The 26,425-nt window shown below is 35.3% G+C and overlaps 1 protein-coding gene and 1 pseudogene across 3 annotated transcripts in view; one reads left to right on the plus strand and one right to left on the minus strand.

The window, feature by feature from the left end:
- The window catches only part of Neurl4 (neuralized E3 ubiquitin protein ligase 4), a 646,806-nt gene that overhangs the window by 178,010 nt on the left and 442,371 nt on the right, over positions 1–26,425 (plus strand). For all 3 annotated transcript variants that reach the window (XM_090397278.1, XM_090397280.1, XM_090397281.1), the window contains 2 exons: positions 3,076–3,307; positions 24,627–24,720. In XM_090397278.1, the coding sequence (XP_090253404.1) occupies positions 3,076–3,307; positions 24,627–24,720 (326 nt within the window). The remainder of the gene's footprint in view (positions 1–3,075; positions 3,308–24,626; positions 24,721–26,425) is intronic.
- LOC150104077 (signal recognition particle RNA) lies at positions 25,686–25,778 on the minus strand (annotated as a pseudogene).

Genomic DNA, 26,425 nt, shown 5'->3' on the forward strand with positions numbered 1-26,425 from the left:
ACTAGCTGTATACAAGACAGTATCAAAAACAATTTTAACTTATGAATCTGATAGAGGAATTAGAACAAAAAGTTTGCGAAAAACTAGAGAAGGATCACAGATACGAGAGTTCTGTGGAAAATAAGGTGAGTGATGATATGGAGAGTTTTGCAGGACGATTTAAATAAGCTGTCAGTATGGGGAAAAGTTAATGAGTATCAGTTTAATGTCAAGAAATGTAAACTTGTGCATTTTGGGATAAATAGATTACAAGCTGTGTATCACATTGATGGCACAGTACTGCCGGAAATAGATGAAGCTAGAGATTTAGTGGTAGTGGTAGACAGAGAATTAAAGTTTAGAGGACATATTGCAAAGGTTGCCCATAAGATTACTAGGCTAGTGAAGAACACATTAACAAGTAGAGATAAGGCAGTTATAATTCCTCTTTATATGGCCTTGATATGCCCACATCTGAATTACTGTGCTCTAGTCTGGTACCCTGGGTTTCTTGGGGATGAGGAAGTGGTGGAAATGATTCAGAGACAAGTGACTAAGATGGCGAGTGGCCTATGGAATGTTCTCTGTGAGGATAGACTGAAGGTGTGTGGATTGCATTAGTTGGTTAATAGGAGAAAAAGATATGATAGAAACATTGAAGTTGCTTAAAGGATTTTATATGATAGATGCAGGGGGAAATGTTTCAGCATTTGGCTTGAAGAACCAGAACAAGGGTCATCCCTGGTAGTTGAATAAAAGTGTGGTCAGTAGGAGAGTGAGGACTAGATTTTTTGCTTGGAGAGTAGTGAATGATGTTGGAATGGCAAATGAACAATGGGTTACCAGAGTCAGATATGAGTGCTTTTTCTGTTAATGGTTTCAAGGAGAGATATAATAGATTGCGTGGTAGATTGAGTCTCATCCGACGAGTCTTTGGACTCCAATGAGCTGCCCATATAATAATAATAATATTGTTCAGGATGGTTTAAATTGACTATGTGGGCAGTGGATAATGGTTGTCAGTTCAATGTTGCAAAGTACAGTTGTCTTCCATTATTCCTGTGTCCACTTTCTGCAGTTGCAGTTACCTGTGGTCATCCCCTGTCCAAAATATTAAATGGAAAATTTGAGAAATAAACAATTCATAAATTTTAAATCGCGCGTCATTCTAAGTAGCGTGATGAAATCTCACAGCATACTGCTTGAGAAGGAATCATCCCTTTGCCCAGCGTATCCATGATGTACTGTATGCATAACCGACCTGTAGTCACTTAGTAACCATCTTGGTTATTAGATCAACTGTTGCAGTATTGCAGTGCTTGTGTTCAAGTAATGTAATAATGGAACAAAGCACGAGCGGTGATGCTGGCAATTTGGATATGCAAGTTGTGATAGGTGAAAGTTCTCAACTTCATAAGGTGGGGGGGGAGAACATATGCTGAGGTCACTAATATTCCATTCACATAACTTTTATTACAGTATATTTTTATAATTGTTCTGTTTTATTATTAATTATTGTTAATCTCTTCTGGGCCTAATTTATAAATTAAACTTTATCATAGGTATGTAAGTTGGTGGTCTGAAAAGTTCTCGGCCTCAACCATAAATGGCAATGCTATCGGCAAGATTTTTTTTTTTTTTGCTAAGTTGGTACATCTGTCATAAACATCAGTGTGAAATTACAAGCATTCTATCAAGTAGTTTTTTTTTTTTTTATACAGCTGCTGGAAGCCAAAGTGTTGTCTGTATTCCTTGAAATGGATAAAATTGAGTATCATGTGGTTATAAAATTCTTTGTGAAAGAAGGTTTAATGGCAAAAGAAATTCATCCAAAGTTCATAAAAGTTTATTGGCACTCTTCTTCTTCTTTGTTTTTGACAATTAAGAAATGGGCTGTTGAGTTTAAATGCAGCCGTACCAGTCTTGAAGATGATTCACATGAAGGACGTCCAAAAAGTGTAACAACACCAGAAAACATTGATCAGTGCATGATATGGTATTGGATGACTGGCGAGTCAAAGGTCATGAAATTGCTGAGACTATAGGCATTTCAAAAGAATGTGTAGGATACATTTTGCAGGAAGAATTGCAAATGAAAAAGCTTTGTGCAAGATGGGTGCCACGCAGATTAAAAACACAGTCTCATGAAAATCTCTGAACAGTGCTTGGAGTGTTTTAACAAAAATAAAACTGATTTTGTGCATCAATTTATTACTATGGATGAGACTTGGATTTAAGTACACACCAGAATGCAAACAGCAGTCAAAACAGTGGACAGAAGCCAGTTGTTCAGCTCCAAAGAAGACTAGGTCATGGCATCAGTGTTTTGGGATGCTAAAGGCATTTTGTTTATTAATTATCTTGAAAAGGATAAAACAATAATTGGGGAATATTATTCCGATTTTTTAACCAGACTAGACAAAAAAATTTGTGAGAAAAGATCTGGTTTGCAGAAGAAAAAAATCATCTTTCATCAGGACAATGCACCTGCCCATAAAGGTGTTTTGGCAATGGGAAAATTAAGGGATCTGCACTATGAATTGTTGGAACATCCACCCTATTCCCCAGATTCAGCTCCCTCTGACTTCTTTCTCTTTTCAAAACTAAAAATCTTCCTCGCTTGTCAGCATTTTTCTTCAAATCAAGAGGTGATTGCAGCTGTAGAGGGGTATTTTGCAGATCTTACTGAGAACCACTACTGTGAGGATTAAAACATTAAGTCAGAAGACCTAGTAGGTTCTCTGCATTCTGTAAAAAGCCCATGTGGAAGTCTGCCCCAAGTTATCTAGTTTCGATCCTTATGCAATCTCCTATAGAAATATCTTGTAGTAAAATTAAATTTGCTACAAGATTTTTCTTAAAAGCAAATTTTAATTTTCCATATGATAGTCTTGTTAGAGTCCAGTTTTTAAAATAAGTCATATTGTACTTAGTTACAAATATTGATTAGGAAAAACAAGTAACTTTGTAAATATTCTCTTAAAAATTTCTCACTGTATATTATTATACTTATTAGATGAATAAGTGAAATCAGAAAATTTGATTTCAGTGTGGCAACTTGTTAAACTAATGTATTTTTATATATATTGTTTGCAGGAAGGTGACAGAATTGGACTTATAAGGAAATCTAATGGCAATCTACATTATTATATTAATGGGTTAGATCAAGGAATAGCAGCCAATAGTGTTCCATCTACAGTATATGGAGTTGTAGATCTTTATGGAATGACTGTGAAAGTTACTATTATGGATGGTTTGTTGTCTAAACTATCTGAAGCACATATCTTACAGGATGACCCTCTGGAGAATATTAATAACAATGAATCTGGTAAAAAAATAAATTTCTGTTGCCTGTGTGTATGCATTTATAGGGTGTCTCAAAATTCATGCAAGAAGTAATTTTGATAGAAAACACAGGTTTTTAATTAAAAATTGTAATTTCTTATTGATTCATAAAGTTATACAGTATAGGGTTCTGCATGGAATAGCATATCGGGTAAATGTCCTCCACGGCTTTGCTGGCGCATACGCACTCTTTTGTCAAAATTTTCCATGACCGTTTTGCATAAATGTGGCTGAATTTCGGTGATACAGCGCTTAGTTTCCTCCTTCAAAGCGTGGGTGGTCGTGGGCTTGTTGGTATAAACCTTAGACTTCAAAAAACCCCAAAGAAAAAAGTCCAACGCCGTTAAGTCACATGATCTGGGCAGCCAATTCTGATCACCAAAACGGGAAATTACACGACCAGGAAATGACTCATGCAGTAATTGAATTGTTTCTCGGGCTGTATGGCATGTGGCACCGTCTTGTTGAAACCACATGTCGTCCACATCCATATCTTGCAATTTAGGCACAAAAAACTGGATTATCATGTCGCAATAGCAAGCACCATTAACTGCTATTGCCTTACCAGCCACATTTTCGAAGAAGAATGGACCGATGATGCCTCCAGCCCAAAATCCGCACCAAACAGTGACACTTTGTGGATGCATTTGTTTCTCAACAATCACTCGTGGATTTTCTGAACTCCAAATGCGACAATTTTGTCGATTAACGAAGCCATCAAGATGAAAATGAGCCTCATCGCTGAAGATGATTTTGTTCGAAAAATAAGCATCCACTTGTTGTTGTTCCATAATCCATTCAACGAACTCTCTTCACTGTGTGTGGTCATTTTTAATAACCCTGAACTGTCAGCTGTCACGCTGTCTTTTTTTCTCGTTGGCAACACTTTACCGCACAAATGGTGCTAAATTTAAATCTTGCGTGAATTTTGGGACACCTTGTATAATTATATTCTACTCTCACTATAGCAAACTGATTGCCAAATTAATAGTTTGCTATGGTAATGTTGTTAAAAAAAAATTATAGTGAATTTCATTTTCGTTTCCGCATTGATGCATGTGGTTTTATTTGAATCATTCATTAATTTTTTATATGGAGTGAGTTCATTCTAACTATGTTTTAAGATATATGTAGCGAACATTGTTACAAATTAAGTAACGGTTAGCACTTATAAAAAAATTATATAATTTATAAACTCTTATATACAGACTATAACATTTAATTGCATAATGTTATAGTCTGTATATAAGACTATAACATTTAATTGCATAATGTTTTTTCACATAACACTTATTTGCCAACAATACATTACATGATAACCACAGTAATTAACTTTAATGAAATGAAAGTACAGATATTTCGTACTGAAAATAACGGTACATCAACAATGCGTAGAAACAAGCAAGTCAAAGAAATGGGAATACAAGGTACGTACAGCATTTTGTGGTTTACCAATTAAAGACTGTTGCTAGAAATGGTTACAGCCCTAATCAAATCCAGCAAATAATTGACTCCTATGTTCTAACACCTCAGGATTCTTCAACAGACGTCAGGGTTCCAATCCCTTTTATTTCTGGCATCTCTGAACTGATTGGTAGAATTTTGAAGAAGTATCATCTCGTTCCCACATATTTTTCTATCAACAAAATTTCTCATCTGTTGCCATCTACAAAAGACAAACTCACCTGTAACATTAGCTGGCAATTACCAGATACCTTGTGAATGTAATCTAACATACTTTGGACAGACAGGCTGTTCTGTAGAAAATATAATTAATGAACATCAGTATTATATCAAATACATGAAACCTCAAAAGTCTGGTCTGGCACAACATAGTATTGACACTAAGCACAGTGTCCAGTGGGATGACGCTCGTCTTCTCCATAGAAGCAGGTTTAAATATGAACACCTTTTCAAAGAATGTTGCAAAGCCCTTTTATATTGGCCAAATCTGAATCGGAACGATTGTTTTTCTCTCCCAAACTTTTGGGAGATTCTTATTTTATGTAACTATCAAAAATAGTTTTTAGTAATATTTTTATAATATTTATTAATATTCATTTCTAGCATGCAGCAACAGTTTTTAAAAGTTTCTAGCATGCAGCAACAAGGTACATACAGCAACAATGACTGTTGTATGTACCTTGTATTCCTGTTTCTTTCTATGCACCGATGATGTACTGTTATTTTCAATATGAAATATCTGTACTTTCATTTCATTAAAGTTAATCACTGTGATTATCGTGTAGTTTATTGTCATGCCACAGGAACCTTTAAAGATAACACTTATTTGCATTAAAAGTAAAAATTACAAACTATTTCTTATGTTTCTGTTTCATATTTGTCTGGTTAATTGCATAATGTTTATTCTTATAATGTTTTTTCTTATACCCACAATGAATTGAATTTTGCATTTCCTAACTCATTTTATAATTAAATAGTTGTTTATTTCAAAAAATATTTTTTTCTATAAGAAAAAAAGCATATGTTTCATGGACAAGGAGATGATTCCTGTGATCTACCCATAAGGGTACAAATTAAATGTTTAACTTTAAATTTTCTTATTAAAAAGAATACTTACTGAAAAAATGTATTTGAATATTCTTGAACAGAGTATGATCACCGTATTTATTTTACTTTTTTTTAAGTTGTTTACTTTAAGCATTTTTGTATCATTAGTACAGAGGCATGCTACTGTCACCTTCCTTTTCTGAGAGACTGCTCCATTGCAATGCTGCAAAGACTGCAACATCGTATTGCTACTATGATCAAAAGTACATTTACATGTAGGAATAAGGAGGTGGTTGTTCAAGGTTGAGGCACCATTTCTTCATTCCATGAAGAGATAGTGCCTCTATATAAGGCACTATCTCTTCTGGTCAGACCACACATGGACTATTGTGCTAATATTTGGTCACCTAATTTTCATTGTGATGTGGAAACACTAAAGAGGATTCAATGATGTATAACCAAAGTGATATCGGGACTCTGGAGTGTCAGTTATGCAGAGCAGTTGAGGGAATGTGGATTACAGAGTTTGGTAGATAGGATGAAAAGAGGAGGTATGATAGAGACCTTCAAGTTAGTTAAGGATTCAACCAATTCATTCAGAAGGAATTATAAAAAAGAGTGGATGTTAAGATGGGAAGAACAAGAGGCCATCCCTGGAAGTTGTATAAAGATGTGGTGAAGAAGGGTATGAGGAGTAGATTTTTTTTTATGTGGAGAGTTGTTGGGGAATGGAATACCTTGTCGGAGTGTATTGTGAATGCAGGGAGTGTAAATAACTTCAAAGTTCATTTGATAGACATGTTTGCTGGTTGAATGGGCTTCCCACAATGAGTCTGTTGACTCCATGGAGGTTACCAAAATAATAATGATAATAATTTGAATGGCTTTGGAGTGAGAAAACTGAAGAAATTGTTGCTAAATGGAAGTGCAGTGTATGATGCAAGCAAGAGATTAGAAGTAAAAGATGAGGTGAAAGATCAGGAAAGAGTGGTATTGAAGAGACAGAAGTGCTTGGCAATGGAAACAGTAGTAGTGTGATAGATGAAGAGAGAGAGAGAGAGAATGGGAATGGTGAGCCAGGGTGGACAGGGAGACATGGCATAGGAAGAGTGTGTGTATGTATGGGGATGATTAGCATAGAAATGGAATAGATCAGGATGTTGACTGGGTAAGTGGAGACTGAGCAGATATATGTGGTAAGTGGTTATAAAGGTTATTGGACATGGACATGTGTGGTTGGGAAATCAGACCCACCCACTACATGGTGGGTAGGACTGGTTATAGACATAAAAGTAAACTGCTGTGTTTATTTACAAATGACAGGAGTATCAGAAATAAGGGAGATAGAATGGGTTCACTGATTGAGTTTATTTTCCCCAAAAATCATTGGAATTAGCGAAACTGGTTGAATGAAAATGCTATCCTAACATGAATAAAAATGGAAGGGTACACTGTTTTTCACAAGGATAGGACAAGAAGCACGGGTGAGTGCTGCTGCTGATGATGATAGCAAGGAAATTATGTCCACATAAGGTAGATATGAAAGATGGCAATGGTTATGAGGCAGTGTGGTGTGAGATGGAGGTTGGCAGGAAGACATATTTAGTTGGATGTTGCTATAGGCCAGGAAATATGGAGGGTGGTGATGAAGAAATGTATAAACAGTTTGGATTACAACAGTAGTTAAATTCATCTGGGGCCCAGCCCCGGAACTTTTTTATGCACTTGGACTGAATCCGGAACATTTTTCTGTTTTGTGACTTTTCTCCCTTTACGGTAATTAAGCCTAACGTGAAACAGACAGCAATGGCAGGTTATTAAGACATGCATATGATTGATGCGTATTAACAAAAGATCGCGCGACTGAAAGATAAAAGCAAGCTGACAATTGAATTGAAATGCTAACTCTCAACCGAATTCCAATAATATGTGAAACTGCCATAATAACATTCACTATATATATATATTATAAAATGAGTTGAATTCACTATATATATATATATATATATATATATATAGTGAATTTTCAATTTTCAATTTTTCGAAAAACCACCCACACTGATAGATATTTACATGGTTCTTCTCATCACTTCTCTCCTCTCCTCAGAAACTGGGCATCATCTCCACCCTTGCCCATCGAGCAAGATGTCTCACTTCCACAGAAGAAGACCTTCAAACAGAGCTTAACTTCCTGAAAAACGCCTTCTTAAATAATGGATATTCGTCTCGTAACATTACTAAACGTTTGAGACCACACCAACATCCTTGACAAGAAGATGATTCCAACCCTATCACTCATATACAGTTACCATTTATCAGCTCTCTTACCCCAAATCTAGCTAAGATATTGAAGAAATTCAACATAAAGACCGACTATACTACTCTGCCAAAACTTTGTTCTTTTCTGAGTCGACCAAAACCAAAACACAACCAACTGCATTTTCCTGGTGTTTATAAAGTTTTGTGCGACTGTGGTCGACCTTATTTTGGCCAGACGGATAAATCTGTTTCACTTCGTCTTGAGGAACATAGACGTGACATCTCTTACAGTAGAACATGAACGAGCACCCTTTCCAGTCATGTCCTCTTCTTGGCAAACTCTAACCTTGAAGAACAGCCACTTCAAGTTGACTGGGAACGCACTACTAATTTATATATATGCAAGGATGAATTCGAAAGAAGAATTATCGAATCAAAAGAAATAGTTCTCGGCCCTTCACATTAGAACAACAATCTAAGCTACAATTGCCTGATTCCCATAGCACAGTCATCCAGTACTGGCACTCTAAAATTAGCTATCGCACACATTCAACTCATGCCAATGGTAGCACACGGTCACCTATTCAAATATGACTGTTACTATTCTACTTTTTATTAAGCTGGAAAGTCCATGTTTTTTACCTTGTTATTTTTATGTCTTATGTTTTTTATTTCTCACCTGAAGAAGTCGGAGCACTGATGAAACTAGTCGTGATGTATTAAGGGTTTTTATTATACTTTCTAGGGTTCTAGTCAGTTAAATTTATTTTTATGAATATATATATATAGTAAATAATATAAAAATAAAAAAATTTAAAACTAATATATATAAAACTAATATATATATATATATATATATATATATATATATATATATATATATTCATTTTTCTAAATTAACTGACTTAAAACCCGAGAATTATAACACAATGACATTTATTTGAAAAAAACGCAACATGTTTCGTCAAGAATGACTTCATCAGGCAATAAGAACATAGAAAGATATTAAAAGACACGAAATTAACATTGACACACTCTAAAGCTATACAATTATAAAGCCATAATATTCGACTGTAAATTACAGTTATTATGAACTTGAACTACAGTCCGAGTTAAAGTTCTATTGTTGTACACCTGTGCGTGTGTGGAATCACGCGATCTCCAGTATCTAATAGTAGAGTTGAAAGAGTCAGCCAAATTATAGCTAAGATTGTTATTCATGTGAAAAGGGTCCAAGGTGATTTCTTTTGACTCGACAATGCGGCGCTCTACTTCATCATGGGAGATGTGTAGGTTTGAAGTTGATGGCCAGTTTATTTCATGTTGGTGGCTTTCGTTGTTCGTGTTTATTGAAAACAGGACATGGCTTGACAGAGCAGTTGCTCTGGTTCTCTTATAAGCAATGTCATGCTGGTACTCTTCGAGACGTAGTAAGATAGATTTCTCGTCTGCCCATAGTAAGACTTTCCGCATTCACAAGTGACCTTGTATACACCTGGGAATTGTAGAAGGTTGTGAGGTTGTTTATAGTTGTCGAAGCATGATCTTATTTTTGGCATAGTTGAGAAGCACGTTTTTATGTTAAACTTCTTTAGAATTCTACTCAGCTTTTTGGATAGTGTGCTGATATATGGCAAGACGATATGACCTTTGGAGTCGTCCTGTGTCTCTACGTTGCTACGTTGACGGTGGGATAATTGGTTGTTAATATTTTTTAGAGAGTAGCCATTGTTTTTAAAGGTCCATTTAAGATGTTGTAGTTCCTTTTTCAGTTCTTCTTCATCTGAGAGTACAGATCTTGCACGATTCGCTAGAGTTGATATAATACCCAACTTTTGCGCTGGATGGTGATGGGATGACGCATGCAAATATCTGTCTGTATGAGTTGGCTTTCTAAATATAGAGACTTTAATTGATTCAGGCGTCTTAGTGAGTTTAACATCTAGGAAACAGATGGAACTATTTTCTTCAATCTCCATAGTCAATTTTACATCTTGATGGCGGTTGTTTAAGTGGTCGAGAAACTTGTGAAGATTTTCAGTACCATGCTCCCCTATGAGGAATATATCATCCACGTATCTAAGCCATATTTTCGGTTTTAAAGTAAAAGAGGAGATTGCTTTTTGTTCAAATTCCTCGAAAAAAATGTTGGCTAACACAGGAGAGAGGGGGCTTCCCATAGCTAATCCTTTGACCTGTTTGTATAGTTTACCTTCGAATTCAGGTCAAAGGATTAGCTATGGGAAGATCGCGTGATTCCACACACGCACAGGTGTACAACAATAGAACTTTAACTCGGACTGTAGTTCAAGCTCATAATAACTGTAATTTACAGTCGAATATTATGGCTTTATAATTGTATAGCTTTAGAGTGTGTCAATGTTAATTTCGTGTCTTTTAATATCTTTCTATGTTCTTATTGCCTGATGAAGTCATTCTTGACGAAACATGTTGCGTTTTTTTCAAATAAATGTCATTGTGTTATAATTCTCGGGTTTTAAGTCAGTTAATTTAGAAAAATGAACATATCCCAAACCCGAGTTAATAGTACTAATCATATATATATATATATATATATATATTAGTTTTAATGCATTTACGAATTTTAACACGTTCGGTTGAATCTTATTGCTGCTTTGTGGCGAGTGAACTCACAAACATCTAATTAATAACAATAGTTTTTAGTTAGATACTGTGTTTGCTCGTGCAACACATGGTTTTGCTTGAGTCTATACAGCATAGTTTCTGTATGATTGGACATGTGATTCATTAATTAGTGTTGTTTTTACACTATTTGTTGAGAAATATATTACACAGAGTGCTTGTACCATATTCACTGACATAATAAAAGTACTTGTTTTTCTTGCCTCTGCAGTATAGTGGCTATTGGGTAGGGCATGTTGTTTATTGTGGGAGCAAGTTACTATTGCCCCCATGTGAACATGTTTAAGCATTTTTTCACGTGTGAGGTATATCTGAAACTTTTGAATTTATTTTTTCTAAAAGTAAAATCAGGGTTGCGAGTTATATTCAAGTAAGTACGGTATTTCAACTATGGATAAGTACATTGGTACCTTCTTTAAATGGAAAAATAGCTTGGATGACAGTGATAATACAAAACAAGTTTGTAATGACAGTTTGTGTGTAGTTTCTGAAGAGAAAGAGGTAACGAATCCACAGAAACACAAAATTCCCATTAGTTGTAATGCGATAATATTAATACGCTGAACGAAAGGAAAGATTTGCTGACTTCCTGGACACTCGACCAGTGGATCGCATTCAAAGGTAAATACAATTGGTTGTTTTGTAGGAACATTTTCTTGTTTTGTGACTTTTCTCCCTTTACGGTAATTATGTCTACATTATTGTGTTATTATTCAACAATTGTTTACATTAAATGTGTATATAAAGTCAGTATCAACAGTCGCCTGATTACGAACGTGTGATGAAAGGGACGTGGAGATTTGGAGCTTCCCTGGATAGCATAGGTAAATACAGGGTGTTCGGGATAAATTTGACATATTTATAATTAATTATATTTTTCCGTAAGTTACATGTATTAACACACACTTCTCTTCATTTAAAAGTTTGGACCCTTCTTCATTCATATACAAGATGTCAGAAAGGATGGATAGCTGGAACCCACCTGAATCATGGAAGAGAATAACTTGTATCATGATGATTCGTGCCCGCCATCAAAATAAGGATATTACGACTGCTGCCCAATGCTCCCTGAATACAGTAAAAACAATCAGGCATGAACTAGAGACTTGCAATGGTGACTACGAGGATGTAGCAAGAAGAAAGATCCCTAGCAGACGATCTGATTGCGTTCGTACAGCAGAATTCCTCGCAAATCTGCAGGAACAGGTGTTGAAGAACCCTGGCATTGGAATTCGGGCTTTGTTCGTGGAGTTGCTAACTGTAGTCAAGCCCTGGATAACAAGGGTAGCCAATGGTAGGCCGTATGTATGGCAGCAGGATTCGGCCCCTTGCCACACCTCTGGGAAAAGTCAAAAATGGTTGTCTGAAAATTTCTACGACTTCACCAGTCCAAATGTTTGGCCTCCAAACTCCCCAGACCCTAACCCCATGGATTATTTTGTATGGGGCGCAGTTGAAAAAGACACCAATCGCACTTCCAGTAATACAAAAGCCCAGTTAATGGATAAAATTAAAACAGTTTTTGCGGCCCTTCCCAGGGAGACTGTAGCATCAGCTTGTTCGAGGTTCCGAAGCAGAATTGAAGCTGTGATCGATGCTAATGGTGGTTATTTTGAGTAAATCTTGTTGATAGTATTGTAATTAACTCTGCCTGTAATGTTTTTTTGTCAATTCATTAAATTTAATAGATACAAAGAAGATTTTCTTTTTCCTTACGAAACTGTCAAATTTATCCCGAACACCCTGTATAATTGGTTATTTTATATAGGGCCCCAGAACTTATTCGTTTAGAATTTAATCACTGGATTACAAAAAAAGGAAGGATGGTTATTCTGGATGATTTTAATTGGCAGTATACATTGGAATGAAGAGATAGCATTTGGGAATAAGGAAAATGAATTTCTTGAGTTCTTGAGAGACAGCTATCTCAGGCAGCATATAAAAAGTGGGTGCATGATGATTGAGTTTTTGATCCAATCATTTCATCCGAGGATATAATTGTGAATGGGTTTTCACACTTTCCTCCAGTTGGTGATTATGAAATGATCATCTGGGTTGTGGCTAGCCATATGCACATTTCTGTGAGAAAAGTATATATATATATATGGAAGTATAAGGCTGGTGATTATGACAAGCTTAAAAGGCAACTTGAAGTTACAGCATGGAACGAGGAGTTGAGCAGTACGGAAATAAATGCCATTGGGAACCAACAAAGAAATACATAACAGCATCAATATGGGAATGTATTCTGAAGGTCAAAAGGCTGAATAAGGTAGGTATACAGTAGATGAATGAGGGGGAGATTAAGCATGAAATTTGGAGGAAGAAGGCACTTTGGAGGCAATACAAGATGAATATTGGTGATAATCAGTTACATGAAGATTATAAAGAGCAAGCCAGGAGGGTGACTCATTTAATAAGGACAACAAAAGTTAAGTATGAGCAGAAATGAGCAAATCAGGCAAAGAAAAACCCTAAAGAGTTTTTTAGATATGTGGCAAATAGAAAGAAGAATAATTATGGTCAGATGATGTTAATGGATGAAAACGGTAAAATGGTAACTGCTACAGAAGACATTGTTGAGGAATTCAGTGATCAATTTATAAGGATGTTTCATCCTCATCAGGGTGAAATCATGAGAAACTCAAGTGTAGAGGCCATAGGAGAGGATGGCTTAATTGTGAGTGAGCAGGAGGTATATAAGGAAATAAATAATCTTGATGTCAATGTGGTTATATGTCATCAAATCCTATTGCCTTATTGACATCAAGATTATTTATTTTCTTATATACCTCCTGCTCACTCACAATTAAGCCATCCTCTCCTATGGCCTCTACACTTGAGTTTCTCATGGTTTCACCCTGATTAGGATGAAACATCCTTATAAATTGATGATTGAATACCTCAACAATGTCTTTTGCAGCAGTTACCATTCTACCGTTTTCATAAGCCATTTCCCTGGAAATATTCCAGGGAATTGGTGGCAGCATTGGCATGCCTGTTTAATAAGAGTATTACAGCAGCACAGGTTCCAAGAGAGTGGAAAGAAGGTAAAATTGTTCCACTTCATAAAGGTGGTGATAAGGCTGTGGCTACAAATTATAGGCCAATCTGTATATCTGAAGTTGTGGTGAAGGTACGAGAGAGAGAGAGAGAGAGATTGATAACTAGGATACAGAAATGGATTTATAACAGCAGTATTCTCTGTGGTTGTCTAGCATGAGTTTGTTAAAGGGAGATCAAGTTTTTACTAACTTATGTACTATAACAAGATGACAAATGTCTTGGACAATGGAGATGTATATACAGTGGTATACTTAGATTTTGCAGAAGCTTTTGATTGACTGCCACATGACAAGCTGTTAAATAAATTGAAGCAGATGGGACTGGATAACAGACTTCTGAGTTGGATCGGTAACTGGCTGTCAGATAGGTATCTGAAAGTTGTATATGGCAGTGCAGTATCCCGAAAGAGGATTGTCACTAGTGGTGTGCTGCAGGGATCAGTTTTGGGACCGTTGTTGTTCAATTTGTATATTAATGATATTGGGATGGGTTTAACTAGTGATATGCAGCTGTTTGCAGATGATGCAACTTACAAAAATTGATTTTTGTAAGTTGACCATAGCGATACAGGGTCAGTCACATTGCAGTGAAGCAACATTACAGTGAATGAAAGATGCAAAGATGATGTGAGTTTGAAATTATTTCATGGCTGAAAGAATGGGACCAGTGAGAATTGTCTTTTATCAAATTCAAAGCCTTATATGCATCCCGGTATGTTGGATGTATTACACCATTTACTGTTCTGAGGTCACTGAATGATTTTGGTCTTTTCACACTCATCAAGAACATTCATAAATAAAAGCATTCAGCATTATTAGGATGTACTATAAACACAACCTAGAGCATCGCTATTTTTCACACCAGGATAATCATCCAAGTTGGCACCGTCTTCACTGAAATTTGTTTTGATTCCAGGTGTAGTATGTAGGTACTTCTTTATAGGTCAGTGTTTGAGCAAAATTGTCTTCGATGCACATCTTAAAAAGTGCTGTTAATGTTGTGTTCCTTGATGACTCTACCATGTTAAGTGCGTTACTTTCTGTGAGGTATATATTGTTTGACCATTTTCAAGATGAACTATGGTTGGATGGTGCCCATCAATTTCAAAAGATAAAATCCACTAAACAGCTTCAGAGGTACTGATGTATCATGCAGTTTGGTATAGATCTTCTTCGCTATGATCATTTTGCAAACAAAACATAGCTCTGAGCCCTGTTGATGTACTTGCTTACATATTTGATGGATTTCATAGAACTGCAAATTTCAACATTTATGTATGCATTAAAGGTTTGCAACAAAACTGGATTATAAGGCACCATATGGCAGTTATCAATTTCAAAAGTTTCTTTGCTATTATGTATACTAGCAATTCAGCCACCATATGAAGGAACTAATAATTATAAAAACTACTAAGAAACATAATAATGGTAACAATGACAGAACTTAATATCACAATATCTCAATAGAATTTAACAATATCTGGAGTTTAACAATATATTGTTAAACTGCAGTACAGGCTGTGGATGGGGGGGAGGGGTAAAAATTAATCACTGCCCCATAATCGGGAGGTGTACTTCAATGAAAATGCACATAAACCATCTTTGGAACATCCTCCATCTACTGGTGAAGATGTCATCAAAATCGGTCAATTCATTCTTGATTTATAAGTGAACATAGAAAACGGATTTTGCTTTATATATATATATATATATATATATATAAAGTTGAACAATGAACAACACGGGTTTGGACTGCATGAGTCTACTTATATGCAGATTTTTTTCAATAAATATACTGGAATATTTTTTGAGATTTGAGACAATTTAAAAAACTCGCAGATGAACTGCGTAGCCTAGAAATATCAAAAAATTTAAGAAAGAGCTAAGTATGTCATGAATTCATAAAATATATATAGATACTAGTCTATTTTATGATTTACTACCTTACAATATACACAGATCTATTATAAAAAATTAAGATTTATCAAAACTTACGCACACAAACACTTACAGACTGTACATATCATTATTCGCAGTTGAGAGAAATGTAATCAAATATAAAGATGCCGTTTTAAATCATCACTGCATAAAATTAACTGTTATTAATTAATTAGCTAAATTTATTTAATTAATTAGAATAAAATAAAATTTTTATAACAATTGATTCATTAGTGTATAACCTAGGCTACTGTGAAACAATCGTATCGATTACACTAGGCTACCATAAAGCAATCGTATTGCTACTTCTTCGTTATCAGTGCATGAATTGTTATACCTGTAAATAAATATGAATTTCTTTTTCACATTATCTTTTCATTTTTGATGTCTAGTATTAGCAATACATATATAACATCTACAGCGTTTTGTATTATATAAGACAATATTGATGTAGGTACTGACAGACATACGTTATTATTATTTGACACCTCCAGGGTGTCAAAGAACTCATCGAGGGAAGGCACTTGCTCTACAACTCCGTCTCCACCATTCAATCACCAACTGACCGCAACTACACCAATGCCATCTACCGCCGATCACCACTGGTATTTCCACAGACAATCACAAACATCCATGCCCATGGTGGGATTTGAACCTGCAGCCTTTTTGGATGCGGGTTCAAATCCGCAGCCAAATTTACTCGGCCAACCAGGGCAGCATAATTCATCTTGTAAACAGACATCATAAACTCACGGTATTGACAAATGCAGTACAGCACTGTAAATGTATTTTCACTTATGATTTAATTTAATAGCATTTTCCTTTCTCTAGATTATTTTGTTGTAAGAATATAGTACCATACAAAATACATGTTTATGTTATCAGTAAGGCTTCCAGTCAACAGTAGGCTATTAGTACTTAAGATTTTGGGAAGTGAAAAATTATACATGGATTTTTGAACAACCTGAGGGGTCTGTTCCCTTAACCCCAACAAGGGTCAACTGCACGCACGTGCATGCACACACAGTGTCCAGGCTCGAGGTATCTAAAAATACACATATCTCAGCATCTATAAGGTTTATTAAAATAATTTTTGTTGCTATATACCGAGAATGAAAAAGAATAAGGTTTAATGTTAAGATATTACTAGTTTCATTGAATAAATCACCTTCTTCAGGTATCACAGGCAAAGAATTATATAAAATAACAGAGATGTGATAAAATTACATCAACAGATCTAGTATAAAAGACAATAGTACATTTTAAAACAGGAATGCGTGCTGAAGTTCCAATTGAAGTTGACTACGTGCATGAGCTGTCACGAGTGCACCAATACTGGACAGTGGCAATGTGTGCGTCAGAAAGATTGCAGCTAAGGCTGTTGTTAATATGGGATAAATCGAGGGATATTTCTCTAGATTCGATAATCTTTTTTTTCGAGTTCATAACACACATGGATATTAGAAGTTTGCGACCAGTCTATAGCATTTTTATTATAATATTTAGATAATGAAAACGCTAATGGACAACTTGAGCTCGTATTTTTTTTTTCATATTTGCTTAATTTTTGTGTTCTTTGTTACATTACGTTGCATCATGCTTTATGTTTTATTATTTTTTTTTTCTTCTCAATACTCAATATTGATTTTATCTGTAAAAATATATTTAAAATTTGTTTTGAAAATTTTGAATTCAATCAATCAATTCAGTATGCACTTGGGCATGATGAGATATTCAAAGGTATATTATATTGGCAGAATTATGCTTGGAATAACTGATAAGGCTAGAGATCTTGGAGTTATGGTGGACAGACATTTGAATTTCAGAGGTCGCATAGCAAAAATTGCAAATTCAATTGGAGGATATTTGTGATGTTGAAATGACCATTGACAGGTAAAAATATAGAAGTCATTTTGCCTCTTCACAAGGTCTTGATATGACCAAACTTGGACTACTGCGCACACATTTGATCTCCTGGGTTGGGAGGGGATAAAGAAGTTGTGGAAATGGTGCAAAGATTATAGAATGCAGATTACGAGGGTGGTCTGAAAAGTTCTCAGCCTAATAGTGATAAAACAAATTTATAATTTCAAAATTATTTTTATTTTTCAACATAATCTCCCTTAAGACTAATACATTTATTCAAGCGATGTTCCAGCACCATTATCCCATCCCTGTGGTGGTTCTCAGTAAGATCTGTAAAATATCCCTCTACAGCTGCAATCAATCACCTCTTGATTTGAAGAAAAGCACTGACCAGCAAGGAAGATTTTTAGTTTTGGAAAGGGATAGAAGTCAGAGGGAGTTCCTATTCCCCATGACAAATATTCCAGTCATAAATGGGAAATAGGGTGGATGTTCCAACAATTCATAGTGCAGATCCCTTAATTTTCTCATTGCCAAAACACCTTTGTGGGCAGGTGCATTGTCCTGATGAAAGATGATTTTTTTCTTCTGCAAACCGGGTCTTTTCTCATGAATTTTTTCATCTAGTCTGTTTAAATTTTTGGAATAATATTGCCCAGTTATTGTTTTACCCTTTTCAAGATAATTATTAAACAAAATGCCTTCTAGCATCCCAAAACACCGATTTCATGACCTTTCCTGCTGATGGAACCAACTTTGTCTTTTTTGGCACTAAACAACTGGCTTCTGTCCACTTTTTTGACTGCTGTTTGGATTCTGGTGCGTAATGGTGAATCCAAGTCTCATCCATAGTAATAAATTAATGCACAAAATCAGTTTTATTCTTGTTAAACTGCTCTAAGCACTGTTCAGAGATTTTCATCCGAGTACATTTTTGATCTGCTGTGAGCAAGCGCACCACCCATCTTGTTCAAAGCTTTTTCATTTGCAATTCTTCATGCAAAATATATCCTACACGTTCTTTTGAAATTCCTATAGTCTCAGCAATTTCACGCACTTTGACTCGCCAGTCATCCAATACCATATCATGCTCTTGATTAATGATTTCCTGTGTTGTTACACTTTTTGGATGTCCTTCAAGTGAATCTTCTTCAAGGCTAGTACGGCCACGTTTAAACTCGGCAGCCCATTTCTTAATTATCGATAACGAAGGAGAAGAGTGCCCATAAGCTTTTTTGAACTTCGAATGAATTTCTTTTGGTATTTAACCTTCTTTTACAAAGAATTTTATAACACATGATATCAATTTTATCCATTTCAAGTAATATAGACAAACTTTTGTTTCAGACAGCTGTATAAAACAAACTACTTGATAGAATGACTTGCAATTTTACATAAATGCTTATGACAGACATACCAACTTAGGGAAAAAAATCTTGCCGATAGCGTTGCCATCTATGGTCGAGACCGAGAACTTTTCAGACCACCCTTGTACAAGGATAGATTGAGAGTATTTGGGCTTCAGATGTAGGAGAAAGCGAGCTGATATGATAGAGCTGGATAAACTTTTGAGAGGATATTATAAAAGAACGGTTGATAAAATTTTTCATTATATGGAAGGTGGAAAGTGGACAAGGGGAAGACATCCATGGAAGTTAAGTTTGTGTGCAGTTAAGAAAGGAGTAAGAGCTGGATGTAAGAAAGGGGTATGAGAGAAATCTCATAGAACTGTGAGCAAGTGGAATAGTTTGCCTGTTGAAGTAGTGAATGCATCTAGTGTGAATGAGTTTAAGAGAAATTAAGACAGCTGATGTATGTGACTTTTGCCCTCCCTCAATGAGTCCTTGACATCCTGGAGGTCTAATGATAATAATATACACCTAATTCTCCATTTACATGGTAAATCAGTTCCAGAAAAAAACGGGTAAATGAAAACCATGTGAAAAGAATGCAGTGCATATGAAAAAATAGAAGAATGGTTCCAGATGTGAAAACCTGATACAAAAAATAAGTTATTTTCAAACAAAACATATGAAAATCATTGAATAAAACTCTATTTAATTTCAATGGAATATTTTTTTATTTTAAATACTTATTTAAAGTATATACATATATATCTTTCTTAAAGGGGATAATAAATCTCTCATTATTTTAAAGCCGGATACGAAACTCAGAGATCGAAATCTAAGAGTTTCATGCCGAAGAACTATCACCGAGTCCAAGTGTAAGTCATCACCTGGGTAGTACAACACTAGGGCAACTTGTTGCAAAGGTGGAGCAAGATCTATCACTATCCTTAATATTTTCTCATAATGTGAAATGCAGCTCCTAAGAGATGTATTACTGTTTTACATTATGAGGAGAGGTCACTACCCAGACCGGTTTCGACCTTTGTTGAGGTCTCATCAGTGAGTAGGTAGACCTGGAATACCAAGGTTTAAGTGAACCGAACTTACATATACCCCTACTAATGAATTGCCTGACTGGTGTACCCATATATTATTATTACTACGATAAAGAGCCCAAGAGGCTATTTTTTATTTTATTTTATTATTTTTTTTTTCGCTGGCGTAAATTAAGTTAAGGGGATAATAAATCCCTCATTATTTTAAAGTCGGATATGAAACTTGGAGATCAAAATCTATCGAAATCTAAGAGTTTCATGCCAAAGAACTATCGGCGAGTCCAAGTGTAAGTCATCACCTGGGTAGTACAACACTAGGGCAACTCGTTGCAAAGGTGGAGCAAGTTCCATCACTATCCTTAATATTTTCTCATAATGTAAAACGCAGCTCCTAGGAGATGTTACTGTTTTACATTACGAGGAGAGGTCACTACCCAGATTCATTAGAGCTTGCTCCACCTTTGCAATGAGTTGCCCTAGTGTTGTACTACCCAGGTGATGACTTACGCTTGGACTCGCCGATAGTTCTTCATCATGAAACTCTTAGATTTCGATCTCCGAGTTTCGTATCCATCTTTAAAATAATGAGGGATTTGTTATCCCCTTAACTTAATTTACGCTGCCAGAAAAAAAAAATTAAAATATAAATAAATAAAAATTGCCTCTTGGCTCTTTATTGTAGTAGCCATATTCTTTTGTGTGAGACTGGAATTAAATCAGTTCCATCACTTGAAACACTTTGGCTGTCCTGTTCATACTGCAATGGTGAAACGTTTTCTTCAGTAAAAGGAACTAAATTAGCACAAATTTCCAATAATTCTGAAGGTTGATTTTTTTTTACCGTGGACTCTGTAATTAATCGTTGAGATCCTGTTTTGACCAGATCTTTGCATAATTCTTTATATTGCACCATACATGAGTTCAGTTCACATTTAAACTGTTCAGCTCATTCAGTATTTGGATCATCTATAAGAAAATGACTTAGCAATTTACTAGCCTTTTGAAGCCCTTCTATAATTAATCCTGCAGTGAGTAGAATCCCTTCATCATGATCACTTTTTTCTTTTTTATCGAGATTCTCAAGGCAAAGCTTCTATTATTTTGTCATCACTAACAGCCTTGTCATCCATCAATTCTTTAATATCTGCAGACGAAAAATCATCAAATCCTTCTCCACCAACTGCATGTGTTAATCTGATGATTAACACATGCAGTTGGTGGAGAAGGATTCTTTTTCACTTTTTACACATTCTGGCCCAGTAGCTTTTCAGCATGTATTTGAAGTTGATTGTTTCAATTCTGATAATGCCAACTTAGCAAGTTTGATGCAATCCAAGATAGAAAATTTCTTCCTCACATCAGTAACTGTCAGAAAATTATCCTTATCTAGTTTATCCAAAATGTATTGGAATGGTCTTCTTATGTAGTCAGTTTTGAAGGTAGCGATCACACCTTGGTCTAGTGGTTGTATTAAGGATGTTGTATTAGGTGGCAGAAAACAAAATTCCACATTCAGGTGTTCTAAAACAGGATTGACAGGCACATTGTCTATAATCAATAAAACTTTTAAAGTCCAGATTTTTTTTCATCAAATAACATTTAACTTCTGGAAAAAAAATAGATGGAACCACTTAAGTATAAAGAGCTAATAAGCTTCATTTCAAACTATGCGGGATTTAATATCCCCTTAATTTAAGTAGATGGAACCATTTATTAAAATTTCTTTTGTAACCAATCTTTTTTATTTGCCTTTCAATGCACTTGTAACGTGTTAAAATCCACACCTTTCATTGCCCACAGTCTTAGGGATCGATTAATGAGTAATGGTTTTAATATATGATTTCCTGAAGCATTGCTGTAAAATAATAGAGTCACACGATCCTTAGCTGCTTTAAAGCCACCAATACTTTTTTGCGATTTTGCTGTATAAGTTCTACTTGGCATTTTTTTTCCAAAAAAGGCCGGTCTCATCTGCATTCCAAACTTGATTAGGAGTATAGCCACCATTTTCAATAATTTTGGACAGTTTTGAAAGAAATTCCCTAGCTACAAGCTCATCTCAGATGCGGCTTCTCCTTTTATTTTTACATTATGAAGCACACATCTTTTGAGAAATTTTGTAAGCCAACCTGTGCTTGCAGAAAAATCACAATTGTTGTTTGATTTTGTTGACTCCTTTTCTTGAATCTGTTTGTACAACCATAATGCTTTCTGTTTGATGACATTTCACATTTCTAAAGGTATTCCTTTTTGTGAGCAACCTTCTATCTACATCACTAGGGCCTTTTCCATCTTCACTTATGTATTGTCTCTCATATACGATGAAGACTTGGCACCTAAATTTGTTCCATAAGGAACAGATTTTCTAATGACCTCTTCATTTTTCTTAATTATTCTCAAGGTAGCTTCGTTCAATCCAAAATATTTCCCAAAGGATGTTGAACCTTCTCCAGCTGCTAAATGATCTAAAATTTGGATCTTAGTTTCTAAAGAAATAATTTTCTTTTCTTCTTCTGTCTAACTTAATTATCTGACATTGTGATTAATGTTATAATGATATGAAAATATCTGAAAATAATCAATAATTAATTTTACTAATTTGATATCATGCATACAAAACTTCAAAATTTAATACATGCCTGTATAACTTTATTGCACAAACAAAACTTTCATGAACAAAACACAAAATGTGTAAATATTGTGAATTGTAAACAAGAAATGATTGTTTAACAAACAGCTTAACTCCTTCCAAGCAGCTTTATATAGGCAGGCCTCCCGTAACGGACCAACTTAACTTCTAGGAATCAGCATAGCACCCTTCTGCTTCCAGGAACCAACAGCAAGTGAATATAATGGATCATCTTGTCGGCTTAACTTTGGGAATTGTAATTACAAAAACTGATTTTTTAGTTGTCGTCACAATTGTCTACATTCTGTAGCATAGAGTAATCCCTGATATTTAAAAAATCGATGGGGGTTCCCCAAAATTCGAGTTTAAGTACATGTGTACTGTTCTAGGAAATGATAATTATAGTGGAAATACCCTTTATAACAGAATGAATTCAAACAGAAATTTTAAAAATAAGCACCATTTGAACCATGTTAAATCAAAATACAGGTATCCCTCGATTAACGCAGTTAATTAATCCCTCAATGTTACCGCGTATATCAAAATCGGGTTAATCAAATCTAATAATCAATGGTAAAAATTACAATTCATCCATGATCGATTACTGTATTAATAATTCGTTTTATATGGTACTCTTTTAGGAAAGATAAAAAATGAATGCAAAGTAAATGTTTAATAAATACTTGTACCTACATTATTTACTGCAAATTTTTTATCAAAAGAAGTTATCAAGAGTCATTTGAACAGTTTCGGTTTTTTTCTTATTGGTATAAATTCTATGATAACAAGCAAAATGACTCTCCAGACCTCAGCGAACAAACAATAAAACATAAAGAAAAAACACTGCGAATATAATACATGATGGTACAAATTAAATCCAACATTATTTCATAGCCGAATATAGAAACTACAAGAGTTCCGTGCCGAATATATAGAAACTAAAAGTTTCGGTGGATGCAAGCATAAGCAACCTTTTGGGCAACTCGTAGTAAAGGTGGAGTAAGCTCCAGATCACTATCCTTAGTATTTTCCATAACGTAAAGCACATCTCCTAGAGGACATGTATGATAAATAAGCCTTTGGCTCTCTATTTCAGTAATACATTATGGTTTGTTTATTTTCAGTTACAATCTAGAAATTATTGAACAAAGAATTAAAAAAAAAAACTAAACCATACTATACTGACATTGGAGATCGCGGTATCTCTCAGATACAATTTACTGTCAAATATCACAAACTTTTATGTAACGTGTTAAACCAAACTGACAGCAAAAAACAGTGCGGAATATCACTCGTATGAATCCACAGCTACTTATGACCTCCAAGCTAGCTATACACTGAATTGTGTAAGAATATTTATATTAAACATTTTGCATGTATCTGTCAGATCAGCTGCGAGCTCTGCAGGGTTAAAGGCGCATTAATCAAAACTCTTGCCGCATATATAATGGGATTGCCGCAATTAATTTCGCCACGTTAAGCAAAACCACATTAAGGGATATCTGTATATCTTGTAACAATAGAATTGCTTTTGTTTTCTAAACTGTGTTATTTTGAAATCATGTAAAAAAAGGCCATGTAGAAAGAGAATTAGCTGTATTTAAATTTTATGATTACATTGGTTGCATTAAAATATCTTTGACAAATTATGTAAAATCCTACTTTCTGCACAAAAGATGTACTCACCTAAGATTCCCATTTTTTTTTTTTAATTTTTTTTTAATAATATGTTTTATAAGTCAGTAAGAATACTGCATGTATTTTTTAAGTTAAAAAGATTTTGTTTATAAATTTAATTTTTATTAAATTTAAAAAAAATTCTATTTTGTCTAGTCTGCACCTACTTGCCAGCTGGCAAAATCTTCTTGTCACAGGTGAGTGGGTGAGCATATTTGTCAAATCCCCACCCCTCTCTCTCTCTCTCTCTCTCTCTTTGAAGTGAACTCAGTATTTGTTTTTATTCCAGGTTCTCATATGAGTGAAGATAAACTTCTGTTTCACCAACGTTGTGGAAGCAATGTATGTGTAATTAATGGTGGTCGAACAGCTCATAGACCCTGGTAATTTTATTCTGTTTAAGTTGATATTTTTGTTAGAAATAATATTATTCCATATACTCTCAACTCCCACTATAGCAAATACCATTATTACAAACACAATGCTATTTCCAAAGAAAATTATAGAAAATTCTCCACTATAAAAAAACTATTCATAGAGGATGCAATCAAGCATGTGTCTGGCCACCTCTGTGATAAATGAGTGTGTATACAGAAACGATTATGCAATGCGGAAGTGCAGTTTCACAGGGTTCCGATTTGAATGGGTTGGTAATGACATTACACACAGGTAATTTTGGGTACAAGGCAATGTTGAAATGCATGTATACAAATGCAAGAAGTATTAGAAATAAGAGAGAGGATTTTTGGGATTGGTTAGCTCAACTTGGCCAAAAATTATAGGCACCAGTGAGACCTGGTTGACAAAAAAGGATATAGTTACAGCAGTAGAAAAGGGTATTGTATTTTCAAGGAGGATAGAGGGAATAGGACAGGAGTTGGGGTATTGCTAATGATAGCTGAAAAATTACAACAAACAAAATTAGAAGTTAAAGAGGATTTTATGGGGAGATGATTCATTTGAGACTGGCTGGTCCACAGGGGGGGAGGATCGCAGGAAGATGCAGATGGGAGACTTTAATTAAGGAGGCATAGATTGGAGGGAGGAAAGGGGATATGGCAAGATGGAAGTGGAATTTGTACAGTTGCTAAGGTATAATTACATGAAATAACATGTTACAGAGGCAACAAGGGTTTTGAGAGTGTTGGTCTGATAATAGCATCAGATCCAACACAATAGAATAGAATATATGATAATATAGTCTGTTATCACAACATTATTATTATTATTATTTGACACCTCCAGGGAGGTGTCAAATAATAATATGCCCATGGCTGGATTCAAACCCGCTGCCTTTTGGCTGGAGAGCAGATATGCTAACCACTCGGCCAACCAGGCCGACTTAAAAGAAAGCTTTTGCCTGCTGCGTTTTCGCCCTGGGCCAATTCGCTTCTCGTTATGCAACCTGGTAGCTCTAAGCTCCCTCGGAGTCACCATATTGACACCGTGCTTAGTGTGGACATCCGATCGACATAGGAATGTTGGAAAACAGATCTCCAGTTCTCATAAACATAATAGCATACATGATCAGGAAGTTGCCAAACTGGAATTCTCTGTCAAGAAAGGGTTTATTCTGAACAAAGCTGATAATTGTGATAGATTTAGGAGTCATCTTGGAGCAGTGCCATGGCTTGAGAGGCTACAAGGAAAGAATATCAATAGTGCATGGGAATGCAGTCAGAGATTGAGAGAAGCAGTATCAGACTGCATACCCAAGGTCAGGAGGATAAACCAAGTGGGAATTAAGTGGATGAGTAGAGATATAAAGCAAGAGCTGCAAAAAAAGAAAACACTATGGAGGGAATATATATATATACACACACACACACACACACACACACACACACACACACACACACACACACACACACACACACACACAATCAAAGGCCAAATCAGATTAATGGAGAAAATTAGCTAAGTAGGCCAAAGTAAACCCAAAAGCATTTTTTTGTTATGTGGCAAGTAAGAGTAAAAATGACTATGGTAAGATGGAGATAGAGGCAAAAGAAATAGTTGAGTTGTTGAGTGATCATTTTGCAAAGGTGTATCATCCAGGTAGAGATTTTGCAGTTGTTGATGTGACAG

This window comes from Typopeltis vanoorti, chromosome 8, assembly GCF_054136105.1.
Source record: "Typopeltis vanoorti isolate ZY-2024b chromosome 8, IOZ_Tvanoo_1.0, whole genome shotgun sequence".
Lineage (NCBI taxonomy): Eukaryota > Metazoa > Arthropoda > Arachnida > Uropygi > Thelyphonidae > Typopeltis > Typopeltis vanoorti.